Source organism: Erithacus rubecula, assembly GCF_903797595.1.
Source record: "Erithacus rubecula genome assembly, chromosome: 12".
Classification (NCBI taxonomy): Eukaryota; Metazoa; Chordata; class Aves; order Passeriformes; family Muscicapidae; genus Erithacus; species Erithacus rubecula.
This window is the reverse complement of record NC_136664.1, coordinates 13,773,308-13,787,117: the sequence shown is the minus strand read 5'-3', so window position 1 is coordinate 13,787,117 and position 13,810 is coordinate 13,773,308. Positions and strand designations below refer to the sequence as shown.

The following is a 13,810-nucleotide window of genomic DNA, read 5'->3' as shown; positions in this document are numbered from 1 at the left end:
CAGGAAGGAAAAATCCCCATGAAGCCCTCCAAGGAGCTCTGGGTGGCACCGCTGTGTTTAGCAGGATCGTGTCCTGCGGCAGAGGCACAGGCTCCACACGCCCTTCCCCGCAGTGCCCCGCTCTGACTGCAGCGGGGACCCGAGAAGGGAACACCTCATGAACTGCCCCGAGGGACAACGAGAGGAGGCCGAAGGGAAGGAGGGGAAAAAGATAAAAAGAAGGGGAAAAAGATGGGGAAGGGGGAAAAAAAGAGAGGAAAAGGCAAAGGGAAGGAGCCGCACCCAGAGCCGTCCCCTGCGCGCTCCCCTCGGCGCACCCCACCCCGCGCCTGCGTCACCCCCGCGCGCTGGCGCGTGACGTCACCGCGGCGCGGGCCCGCTGCGCCGTGACGTGTGTCGCGCGCCGGCCGGGAAGGTCGCCGCGGGGACGCCGCCATGCTGTCCGTGGCCGCCCGCGCCGGGCCCTTGGCGCCCTTCGTGTCCGCCGCCGCGCACGCCGTGCCCGGCCCGCTCCGCCCGCTCGCTCCGGCCGTCGCGCACCGAGACCGGAAAGTGCCGCTGGACCTGAAGCAGCCTCTGCTCTGCCGGGAGTCCCTGAACGGCCGCTCCGCCCGCGGGGGGCTCGTCGCCGGCGCCAGCCTGAACGGTGCGGGCCGGGGCAGCGGCGGGGCGGGCCGGGGCAGCGGCGACCCCCGGGGCTGCCACGGCCGGGGGCTCGGCGGGGGCCCTGCAGCGCTCCCGGCCCGGTGGGGGGAGCAGCCGGCAAAGGAGAGCGGGCGGGGGCCGGGGAGGCTTGGGGCTTTGGGGCTTTTAAATGTTTGATTCTGTTGTCACCATTGCAATTCGCGCGCGTTTATAACTACCGAGCTTGTTGAAGGGCACTTGAATGCCAGCTTGCTTCGAATGGCTCTGACAGAGCGGGGCCGGCTGGAGGGGCCGCAGCGGGTCAGCTCTGCCCCAGCACAGGCTGCCGGGCCGTTCGGGCCGTCTCCCTTCAGGCAGGGCTTTTATCTTTTATCTGGTGGTTTCAGCTTGCCGCTGGGGAAATGCAGCTAGATTCGGTCACTCGGGAAGGTTTGTAACTGCGGGCTGAGGAGCAGAGGGGTGCAGTGAGCACACACGGTGTGTTTTACCCCGCGGTGCCCCCAGGTCGGGGCAGCATCGGCAGGAGTGAGCCGAGGGGCTGTTCAGTGCCCGATCTCTGCCCCAGCTCCTGCAGAACTGCCCAGCCCTGCAGCCCTCGCCGACAGAACCTTCTGCTTCAGCTGGTGCACAGCGCTCACATTTAATTCTGGAGAAGGTGCTCTGTACCAATTACAGCTGTAAAATTCTTCAAATCCATAGCTGACACTTAGCCATGCTCTAATTTTAATTAACATCATGCATGCTTTTCACTGAAGATAGCAAATTTTTTAGAAGTTTCTCATACTATTTATTACTTAATGCTTTAAGTCTTGATACTGAAATATTTTAGTATGGAGCACTATCTCAGAATTTCGATTTTCAGATTAATTTCTTTGCATTTAAAATCCTATAGCAATTTCCTTCTCAATGCTGAGTTACTTGTAAATAAATGTAATTATTATCCTCATTGTACTGCATATAACTCCCTGAGAGCTTAAGTACTTGGAGACATCTGGTAGCTTTGTGCCAACTGCTAGAAAAGATAAAGACTAAATAATAGTCTGTACAAGTAACAGGTTGTACTTTGGCAAGTAATGTATTCTGTCCTTGCCATGTTCTTTTCTTTGGCTTATGGATTTTCAGTGAGGGAAGCAGCTTTCTTTTGCTGGAGAAACTCATAGGAGGCCTTTTAGTGATCCTTCATATCCTGTTACTTGAGCACACAGGTTTGATGGGGGAATCCCACTTGAAATTGGATAGTTGTTAGCTTTATCCCTAAATCTTCTCAAAAATGAGCTTAGGGACTGAAGGTTTAAAGTTATTTACAGTGGCTTTTAGCTAGGACAACAACTTAATATGAAAGAGGATGCCTGGCATTTTTAATTTTATAAATGCTTAACCACACACATGAAATTATTACAGGTGTAGAAGTTACTTAAGACAAAAAATAGCACAAAAGTGTTACTCTGCAGGTGTGCAAACTTCACTACATCAGTTTTCTTCTTAGCATCTCTTTACAAGGAAGTGTTTAAGTGGACAATAGGTCTCTCTTCTCTGAGCTAATTATGGTATCTTACAGCAGTTTTTTCTTGCAATTTACTGTAAAAACAGTTCATTTTTTTCCCAGAACGTTCTCACAGATTTTCTGCACCCTGATCAGGTTTCTTTTTCAAAGAATAGTTAAACCAGTTTCACAGATCACTGGTTAATCTACCAAAAATTCCCTCCGAAAACCATTTTCACACAACTTAAAATTGAAACGCTTAATTAACGGGATCCTACCCAGACCCTGGAACAGCTTTCCCCCATTATTCCAGGAATGCCATGAAACGGTGTGTTTGAGCTGCGTGTCAGTGTGTTTTCAGTGCCAGTGGTGTCACCGCTGTCCCTTTCCGTGCAGCCCCTGCCAGCGTGCGCTGTGTCCATAACGATGTCGCGGTCCCCGACTTCTCGGCCTATCGCCGCCAGGACGTGCAGGATGCCAGCGCCTCCTCCCAGAGCAGCAGCGACTCCAGGAAAGGCTTCTCCTACCTGATGACTGCAGCCACGGGCGTAGCCACTGCCTATGTAGCCAAGAATGTTGTCACCCAGTTTATTTCCAGCCTGAGTGCCTCTGCTGATGTGCTGGCCTTGTCGAAGATTGAGATCAAGCTGTCTGACATTCCAGAAGGCAAGAACATGGCTTTCAAGTGGAGAGGGAAGCCCCTGTTTGTGCGCCACAGAACCCAGGCAGAAATTAGGCAGGAGGCTGATGTTGATGTGTCTCAGCTGAGGGATCCGCAGCACGATTTAGACAGAGTGAAGAAGCCCGAGTGGGTGATCGTGGTGGGTGTGTGCACTCACCTGGGCTGTGTCCCCATCGCCAACGCTGGGGATTTTGGTGGCTACTACTGCCCCTGCCACGGCTCCCACTATGACGCCTCTGGCAGAATCAGAAAAGGCCCTGCTCCCTTAAACCTCGAGGTCCCATATTACGAGTTCGTTGGGGATGACACGGTGGTGGTCGGCTGAGAGACGAGGTGCCTGCTCACTTCCATGTTCCTGGGAATGTACACCAGAAGGGTTCACTGAGGCATACTGTAAAACCAGAAATTAGCTAGGTTCTCAACCAGAACTATGCTTGAATACTGTGTTCAATTTCAATAAAAACTTGGAGTGAGCACTTCTTCCTGACTTACAGTAAAGTGTATTTCTTTGTGTATGGATTTCTAGTGGGTCCTGCCAGGGAGATGCTACAGCAGACTCGGAGCCCTCCTGAAGAGGTGCTGATTGCAGGTAGACATTGAGCTATGAAGCCACAGAGAGAGCTTTTAGCCAGCATTGGTCCTGCCAATGCACCACCAGAGCTGGTGCTTCATTGTATGCAGAACAGGAGGAGAAACAAGGTTTGCTGTTTCTAGAGCAAAGCAGAAAGACACCAGTTATCTTGTACTTTGTTTCCTTTCCTTTCTTTACTAGTCTGAAAGTACTTCTGCACTGATGTGCCCCCTCAGTCGTAGAATAAAAGCTAAAATCCTCAGAAACTACAAAAAAGTCCAAAAGGATTTCCAAGATGCAAATAATAAAAGCTTATTCACAATAAACTAGTAAAAAAACAGATTTCTAGAATTAAACAGTATTAAGCAGAGTCTACAATCTGGTCTGACATAATACTGCTCTGTGGATGTACTGAGGGAGAGTTCTGTCTGACACCAGTTTTACAATAGAGGTGTCATTCATATCAGGGGTTCTGTCACAATCTATGCAAGTAGCAGTCAGTAAAAATTGAAAACCATTGTGTCCAGCCTGTTTGGTGAACAACTCACATCCTATGTGCATGCAGACATTAAAGTATACTTTTCTTTGTGCCTAATGAAGAAAAGATGAGATTGCTTTCTCCCTCTTCAGATGGATCCAGACAGCACAAAGCTGCAGCTGGAGCAAAGGGACAAGTAAAGAAAGGGTTTTGCCCATATTACAGCAAACTCAGGAGCTTATAACTGTGGCTCAGGCAGGTGAAGTTAAAGGCCAGTGCTGCATAAAGACAGATTCTGGCTTGGATCCCATAAAGCCCACCCAGAGGGGCCTTCCATGACTGCCCAGGAGCCAGGGGTGGGTGGGTGCTTTCACTGGACACTTGGAGCTGTAGTTTAACATGTCATTAGCTCCTAGTTCTGCCTCTGACTTGGCATCCCCAGAGATGGCCAGAGTCTGCCAGGTTCTGGAGGGGACCATGGCATGAGAAACAACTTCTGAATGGAGATACTTTAGTTCTGAGCAATAACTCAAAAATGTCAACCAGCAGCTCTGTTTAACATTACCCAACCTTAGGTGTTTGTGTTTTAGAGGGAGATACTGTTATTTTCCACATAACTAGCGCCTTAACAAAACAGCAGTAACTAAGAAGTCTGACAAAACTGATAAACCAGGTGAATGCCATCAAGAGAAACGTGGGTTTGGAGCCACTTCCATCTCCAGCCTCAGCCCCTGCTAATACAGGGCCTTGAGGGGCTCCTCAGCCCAGGGTTGGTAGCAGTGGCACAGCCAGGATCAGTTTGCTCATTTCTACACTCATTGGATGTATTGCCATTATTTATTGGCAGTGTTTGCAATGAGAGGAGGAAAAGGGGACCCTGAGCACCTAAGCAAGGCTCAACTGTGTTTAGAAAATTTGTGTAGGAATTGTAAAAGGACAGAAGTTGTGACACATAACATGGTCCTTTAGGTAAACAGCTGTATCAATATTAAATTTTCAAAATTAATGATGCTTCAATTATTAAAGCCTCCATTACATTTTGTGCCTATTAAAATACATAATGCTATAATCCTACTTGTAAGCAGAGAGAATACTAGAAGGTGATAAGTAATAACCTCCATGGATTTATCAGGAACAAATCAAGTCAATGCAATCATGTTTGTTGCTATAATAGGATAGCAGGCCTTGGAAATGGGGATATTAGCAGTAGCTACCAGAGTTCTAGATAAGATTTTTACACCATCTCACAAAACCTTCTTATGTCTTTAAGGAACCTGGTATAAATTGGAGTATTGTAGAGAACAACTGTTCCCAAAGCAGTGCTGATGGATGAACTACCAGCAATTCCCTGTTGGAACAACAAGTCTTGCTGTGAGGAGCTCAGTGAGAGCCTGTGAGTCCAGCACTGGCCACTATGTTTGTTAAACAGCTGTCAGAGAATGAGGTCTGTAAAGATGTATATAGTGGTGAGCTGGGTACAGCTGGAACTTTGATGCAAAAAGGATTAAAATTAAAAAACCTGGACAGATAACACCCTATAAGGCCAGCATGTGTTGTGATAGAAATTAATAGCTAGGGAGCAGATCTACAGAAAAGGATCTGGGATACTCATGAAAACAAGAATGGGTGGTTTATAACATTGTCAATGCATCAAATGTTAAAATAACTTTGAAGATTAAAATCTGTGAGGATAAATTATAATGGTAAAATGAATGGAATTCTTGATACAGGAACAGGGAAAGCTGAGGGACTGGACAAATTAGTGGAGGAAATAAATGGCTGATTACAGAACATTTGTCAGAAAGTTGCAAGAGAGAAAAAATTTGAGGGAAATATCACTGAATGCATGCATTATGCATTGTCAGTTTGTAGCCTTAGTCAGAGGTAGGTCACTGAGCTATTTGGGCTTTTTTTCTGACTAATTAGAGGCATCCTTGTATTGTTTAATGTGCTGTAGCACCAAGAGAAATAACACATTACAACCTGGTTTGCTCAAAGACACAGAGCTGTTGGCATTTATTGTCCTAGCACTACTGGCAACCACTTTGTGTCACAGCTGTGATAGATTTTCTTCATTAACTATTTAGCATTATAACATTTTAATAACCTCAAGACATAAATTATGACATTGCCTTGTTCTAGCAATGCATAATCAAAATGTAATGTACCATGTTGTTTACTAAATGCACTTTACACCCCCCCCATCACATTAGAAATTTAAAATTAACCATTCTGGCATTAAAGCATTTTCAGAATGCATATGTTTGTTGGTTTTATCCAACTTTTGCAGGGGCTTGGAACACGAGACAGGAGGAGAGTGTCTTTTCTACCTATAAGTAACAGAGAATCAGCAGGAGAAGAAACCTTCCACCTCTAACAACATAACAGAGTGACTGATGGCTCATGTCTTTTGTCAGTCAGTCAAAGAATTGGCAACTGTACAATGACTTCATCTTCTGCCACTCCAAGCACAAGTTACACTCATGGAGACAGAGATGGGATCAGAAGGTAAACAGTGCAAATGAAAGGGTCTTGCTTCTTGGCACAAGCCTGTGTTTAAGTTATCTTTAGTATAAACTCTACAGTAAAAATCACCTTTAGCAAAAATTCTACAGTAAAAATCCCCAACTTGCAGGTTCTGTGCATAGCTTTCTGCAAGCAATTAAATGGTGGTGTTGGTGGTCCAATTAAATGGACTGAATTGGTTCTTTCCTACCACATAACACACAGTAAAAGAACTCCAAATACTCCTCAGATTTCTCATATAATCTACAATTAATTGCAATACACAGAATCAGAATCAGTAAGGGTTGAAAACACCTCAAAGATAATGCCAGACTCTAGTTCCCATAACAAAAAGTGCCACCTTCTTGAAAAACTATTGGTTTGCACAGCCCTAGGATGAGCAAAAGAGTTTTTGAGAAATACATAATTTCCTAGCAGGCCCAGGAAATTTTATATGTATGGGGATTTAATGGTTAAAAGCAGTACTTAAAAACATAATATAAATTGTTTGAATATATATCATGGGAGGGTAGATTTGGAATACACAGAAATTATCTTTTCTTGTCTCTCTTTGAAGAAGTTAAAGAAATAGCAAGAAGCAGCTAAAGGAAATGTTTTTTTCACAGGTTAAGAGCAGCAGGGCTTTTTGTCAGTCTGTGTGGGGACCAGGAGGAGGAGGATGCCAAGCAGTTGATTTTATAACCATACTTGTGCACAACCCACACAGAGCTGGTGACTGACCACAGCACCATTTAGGCCACATTGCTATCTGAAAACAAACCAACCCAAAATTGGAGGTCTCCATCTGGCTTGCAACAAGTGTGACACAGCATATCAGGTGTCAGCCTGAACTGTCCCCTGGAGGATGTCACCTCTGCACAACAGCCTAGCATTTGCTGGGTTTCCCCACTACTTTCAGATCCAACTGGACTGCAAATTTGAATTAAGCAGTAAAATATCAGGAGTTGCAGTGGCCTTTCCAGCAGTTTGCCTGGGATTGTAGATACCCTAAAGGTCCCAAGTACATTGAGGTATTGTGCAACCTAGAATTCAACACACACAACAAGATGTGGCTCAGATTTCCCACTGGAGTATCTAGAGTGGCATTAAACTTCTGACCTAACAGGAATTCTTTCTCTATAACAACATCAATTTTGATGGCTGATTACAGACTGCATATAGGTCAATAGGTTTTTCTTTTCACACTTGTAAGATGCTTGGATTTAAATGGCTTTACTTGGACTATAATGTTTCCACAATGAAACTACTATTTATTCTTCTTTTCAGTTCTTTCTTTTATTCTTTTCTTCAGATTGCAGTACAAAATAAAAATATCTCTCTCCTAGCCACTGTACTGGATACAGACTAGGAAGATAAATAGCAGCTTCAAAACATTTGTGTTTTTTACAAATGAAAAAAACATTGGTATTTTCTCCCAAGGCATATCTGACATTGTATATCTGATAGAGAAACTCTTGCATTATCATAACAGAAAAGAAAAAACTTACCCATATATTTATATGTTTATTATTTATATGTGTTTATTGTACATGCAAATAAGTGTATGTCAGATTGTTCAAAATGTATCATTCAATATTTACACAGGTATTTTCTATATCAGCTTTTGAAAGGTTGGAATTCATCCAATAATTTTTGGGCTTAATCACACTGACACTCAGAAGAGTTGTTCATGATCATTTTTCTCTTCTCACCTTGTGCCAATCATTTTTCAGAAACATTTGTTTTTGAGGGCAGCTTTGGATTTTGACAGATGGTGTGTCCTTACTTCTAATTCATAGCAATAGATATGGGGCCATTCTTACAAGCAGTCTATAAATCATCAACTTTTCCACCCTGAATTTCTTGCCATCTCCAGGCTGCTTCCACTGAGGTCAGTAGAGGTTGGCATTTCCACCACTATTTGTCTTCCAAATTTTATCTTGTCTCTGCCTTTTCCTTCATTTCGTTTCCCAGGCAAACACACTTCCACTTATGCCAGCAGGCATCACATCCATCAGCTTCTCTCAGACAGGAGGGACTCCACAGGCTCTGCACTGTGAGCACACTCACTCTGAGCCCTTCACACCAGCTGCACTCACAACCCCAGGGAAACACCCAGGCATGCATCTGTTGGGTGGGTAGAGAAAAAACTGGAAGATCAGCATAAAATCATGGAATAATGGTCCAGCTTGTGGTTATGGATTAGGCAGCCCTGATGTCCAGAGCCCATCAGCCTAGAAATAGTGTTTGTCTTAATTAATCCAGCATTTTTCTACAAAGGCAGCATAAATATCTTCAAAGATATCTCAAGTCAGCATGAAATGAACTGCTGCAATCAAAGCACAGCACACAGGAGGAGGCAAAACATCCTACAGGTGCAATGGTACACTAAATATGCCTCATTTATGTACTAAACTGAACAGTGCTGTGAAGCTTCAATCTTTAGAGGCAAAATAAATGCCCCATGAACAGTAATGAATTAAAATTTTCCAATTTCCAATGCCCCACTGAGCACAGAATGGTCAGAGGCACAGTCTCTACCTTTGGGCAGAGAAGATTCAGCAACCTATGAACAAAAATCTCTTGGATCTGTGACTGCATTCTTCCCATCATGTTCATGTTTAAGTCATTTTCCCTTCCATTTACCTTCCACAAAGCTCAGAGGCAGCAGAAATTGCCTCACTCTGTGATTTTTTGCTGTCTTTCATTCATCAGTAGTCTTATCAGCAGTATGTTTCTCCCAGGTGAGATATAATCTATTAACATTTTTGGCAGCTTCTTGTGTGTTGCTTTTTCACTGTCTCTAGCCAAGTGGGCTTTAATGGAATGCTTTATAGCTAAAATGTGTTTGTTTGGACAATACAAAACAGTTTTCTCCACTTTCTTCTGTAATTAGCTTTATCAGTACCAGAGGAAAAAAAAGCATCCAAACACTGTATATATTTGGTCTCTATCTTATATTCTTTGGACTTAGTTGCAAAACAATTCTTGTTTCTGTGCATCTTTTGGAAATATCTGCATTTATCTGTTCTATTTTGACATAAATTGCAACAATTAAATAATACTGAAGTCCCTGATGAAAATTATCTTTAGCAACTCATTTAACTCTAATCTAACAATCTTAAAGTGCTATTCCCATTATCCTCTAAGCTGCCTCCCAGTTGCACTGCAGTATGTATTCCAAATGACATGATGCTTTGAAGTCTAAGCAATACAAAGACATCTTGACTTAGGAAAGCTTTTGACAGCTAATTGTAGTTTTTGATAAAACTCTTCCAACTCTACAAGAACATACATCTCAGTGTTTTCATTATTCTTGTTTCATATTTTATTTAGAGCTATATTAGCTCATCACTCACTCTTCTCTAATCTCTGACTCCTCAGCCTTTCAGAGTAACCACAAAAACTTCATGTGCAGCATAATTTACTTCTGTTTCATTTATGTACTAATCTTACATATATCCAACTCATTCCACCGAGTGGCTATACTTGTACCCATCCTTCAAATGGTTTGAATTCAGATTTCCTTGCAGCTGTGGAAGCAATTCAGCTATGGCACAGCTTCTGTCAGGACACAGCTCTAAGTCCTGTCCTTTCCCCCTTGCCCATTTTTAACCCCAGCAGAAAGACACCGACTGGCAAGGAATGGCAATACTTGGAATACAATTCCTTGCAGAGCAGCACAGGTAACTTTAAAACAGATTAAGGTTATGTAGGGCATATCTGTACAGGTTCCAGTAGTTCATAAACTATGTGGATTCATCACAAACTTGCATTAACACATTTGATTGGTGATTGACCTGAATTTAAATTCTTTTAAACTCCTGTTTCATGCAGTACAAATCAGAAGAGAACATTACAGCAAGACAAGTAATTGACAGAAATCTAAAGACACATGTTAGAAGCAGACTATACTTTCTGCCAGCATAGTATTTAACATCAGCCCCTTTCTCAGCCTGTAAATTTTAAGTGGATGAGTCTTCTCTCAGAGAAAGAGAATAAGTGGGTGGGAAGATGCTGGGGAAGCATTTTAAAGCTCTGTGATCACACAGGAAGCTAACACTTCTCAAAACACTGATCTTTAAAAAACATTTGAGAGAGCAGAGGAGAATTTTCTATCACGATGAAGTACATTCAGTGGAAACATATACCTACCTTATGTTTTCCCAATGCACCATTTGGATCTCCCAAATCAACAATAAATAAAAGCACAAAGAAGATATAAAAAGCATGCAGAAAAATCACCAAACTACAAAAGCAAAGCAAAGAAAGGAAATGTGGATTCCACATTATATCATTGCTTCAGAATGTGGGGAAGGCATAAAAATACAAGTGCAACAGAAGTTCCATGGAGTAAAGGTCCATCTGTGGATTTTGAATTCAAAGCTTCCTGCTCAGTCTCTGGTCCAAGAGAAGCCCAAAGCAGATGAGTGCTGGAAATTTGGACTAGAAACCCAAAGTAAAGACAAATCTGGTCTTTCATAGTTGTTCTTCTCTTTCCAAAAGTGTTTGCTACTGTAGACAGGGTGGGCCAGTCACGACCCCACACAGCTCTCACAGGAAGCTCAGTGGCACTGGAAATTATCTTTCTTGGTGCCTATGATCTGCCTTTCATTGTACAATACCTGTGGTGAAGCATCTGACTGCTGCAGATTTATCTAGGACTCTGTGGGTAAAGTACCCTCTATACAGTGGGTGGCAGTTACCAGTAATGTTGTTGTTATTATTCCTGCAGAAAAGCTTTCAGTGTAAAAATGTTTATGGAGGCAAGGTTTACACCAACTGATTTCATATGCACCTCCTACACTAAAGATACTCCACTGAATGGAAGCCACAATAACTCCATGATACACTGCATCCAGAGGTTTGAATAGCCACTGTAATGCCTCCTTTAGAGCCTAGCCAGTTCCAGAGCTAAGAGACATTCCATCTTCCAAATGAGACAGGAGAAGGCCAGTAAGAACATCCCTCACGAGCAAAAACATTTAAAACTTACATATAGACTTTTAAAACTGGCATATATTTTAGGTTATTGGTACTTGGATGTTCTGTAATGAATGTTGTGGTCAATAAATATCTTTGGGCAAGGTAAGGATGATCTTGGATGTACTCAACAGCTAAGGAGGAACAGCAGCATAGGATCCTGTTTGGGTTTGCATCAATTCATTTCTGCTGGCAAGAAAATAATGCTCTCATTGGCTTAAAAACATGTGTTGGTAATGATACACACAGATGAACCATTTCATTACAGGATTTACTAAGCTGAGTCAATGTTTTATAGATGTTGCTTACAGAAATAGTTAAATAAACTTTGGACCAATCCTGCAGTACACCATCAACCTCCAAATCAAGGGGGAGCAAAAACTTCATCAGGTAATACAGATTTGTAGGAATTGGTCCATTGTTTTGAACAAAAAAATGCTTTTTAAAAAAACCTATTCATTATTTAATCAAGTCTATTTACCTTAGAATGATTATCTACTTATTTAAATCTTGCTAATGCAATTGTAATTCTTCAATAAATCAAAAAACAGGTAAGCTGTTTTTTGTAAATAATATATTCAATTTTCTTCAAACAACATAATTAATTCTGAACAGCAACACTGTGTAATAAAACAATTCCCAATAAAGCATTCTCTAATTATAATTCCAAAGCTCATACTACTTTTGAAATTTGTGTTGGCTATTTAATAGATAATAAAAGCAAATTACTGTATGTTTTAATAACAGTTGTCAAATAACACCATAATGCCCAGCTGATAACTAATCACAATGTATAAGTCCCCAATAAAGCTAATTGACAATTGATTTTCTTAAATACTGAAAGAATTCATCATGATGAACACTGCTACAATAAAATCCCAAGGAACTTGAAGAGATTTATCTCTATTTGAGCATTTCTGCAAATGTTAGACCTCCTGAAGAGAATAAATAACAAAGGTAGGTTGGAAACACAACATCCCCTTCATTCACAGCCAGAATATGAATTATGAGGATGGAGCTAAGGGGATCAGTACTTTTTTGTAGGTGCATCATGGTTTATATGCACAGTTGGTGCTTTTGCTCCCAAGCCCTGCCAACACACAGCTCTAGGGTCATCATCACCTCATTGTTTGCAAATATGTGGCAGAATTGGGAAAATATAAAAATATGAAAAAGAAGGTAGCAATAATATGGACCACAAAAGAAGGTGAGCCCAACAGTAGCCATGCAGGTGATTTTTAGAGGTGGTTGATGTGAGCATGAGCAGGTGGATTTCACGATGGAGGGGAGCCACAGTTCTGGCTAAAACACCCTCCCCTACACCCCAAAAATTAGATAATTGCAACAGTAAATTTTTCCATACCATATAAAATACAAAACAGAAAAACCAAACAATATGATTATTATGTATCAGCTTGTCTAAGGATCTTTAAGCAGTAATTTAAATAAAAAGACATTTCCCTGCAGTTCTGCAATGTCATGGAGATGGGCAGTGTGTCCTTCACTAAACTTCAGTGGGGTTTTAATGGGAAATTTTAGGTTGTCACTGTGGGATCAGTCTGAAGGTACAAGTGGCAAAGAGTGGAACTATGTCAAAGGTGAAAGGCTATTGCTGTATGAGCACGTGATAATTTAAATTAGTTATGCACTCTGTCCAGCCCAGAGGAACTGTGCCCAAGGGCAGGAGCACACCAGGCTGGCTTTTAAGCTGCTTATGCTTCTTTCCTATACTTTAATACTAGAGTTGCCAGGGTCATTTGGACAGTCCCTCTTCTATCCAAAATACTCAGATTTTCACTAGTGTTTTAGTAAAAACCTTTTGCTTTACACTTCTTACAGCATGCATTACATTCCCAGCTACTGCAGCAACAACTTTTCTACAGCACAAGATTTTTGCACTTATTTGATTAAAAGTAAAATTAAATTAGAAAGGATGTTGCTTGTACAACTGATAAGAAAAAAAAAAATAGAAAGATAAGGCAAACAGTACTGACATTTTTCCCTGTTAGGGTGGTAGAACAGGCTGCCCAGAGAGGGTGTGGCTGCCCCAGCCCTGCAAGTGTCCAAGGCCAGGCTGGATGGGGCTTGGAGCAACTTGGGACGGTGGAAATTGTCCCTGCCCATGGCAGGAATTGGAACTGGACAATCTTTAAGGTCCCTTCCAACCCAAACCATTCTAACCCTGTATGATTCTATGATTGAAGTGATCAGCTGAGTCACATAAACTGGAGCAGTTTTGAGAGGTGTCTCTGTTCAATAATTCTATGTAACAATAAAGAGGAAATTCAGGTAACAATCACTACCTAATTATACATTTGCTTTTCTCATGATTTTACCACATGCAAACAACTAAATTACAGTTTTAAAATGTCATTTATTTTCCTTACACACAGAAGGAATGATATCAGTTTAAACAGAGCACAGAACTAACCAAGCTGCTCAGAGCCTGGAAGCCACATTCTA

The 13,810-nt window shown here is 42.2% G+C and overlaps 1 protein-coding gene across 1 annotated transcript; it reads left to right on the top strand.

Moving 5' to 3' along the window:
- The first annotated feature begins 382 nt into the window (after window positions 1-382).
- Window positions 383-3,289, top strand: UQCRFS1 (ubiquinol-cytochrome c reductase, Rieske iron-sulfur polypeptide 1). Its single transcript, XM_079315908.1, has 2 exons — window positions 383-646; window positions 2,525-3,289. The coding sequence occupies exons 1-2, from the start codon at window positions 436-438 to the stop codon at window positions 3,133-3,135; spliced, it is 822 nt and encodes a 273-aa protein (XP_079172034.1). The 5' UTR covers window positions 383-435; the 3' UTR covers window positions 3,136-3,289.
- Window positions 3,290-13,810: the final 10,521 nt, after the last annotated feature.

Coding starts and splice junctions, on each gene's coding strand:
- UQCRFS1 (XM_079315908.1), top strand. CDS start 436: ATGCTGTCCGTGGCCGCCCGCGCCGGGCCCTTGGCGCCCTTCGTGTCC. Junction 647..2,524: donor CGCCGGCGCCAGCCTGAACG/GTGCGGGCCGGG, acceptor CTTTCCGTGCAG/CCCCTGCCAGCGTGCGCTGT.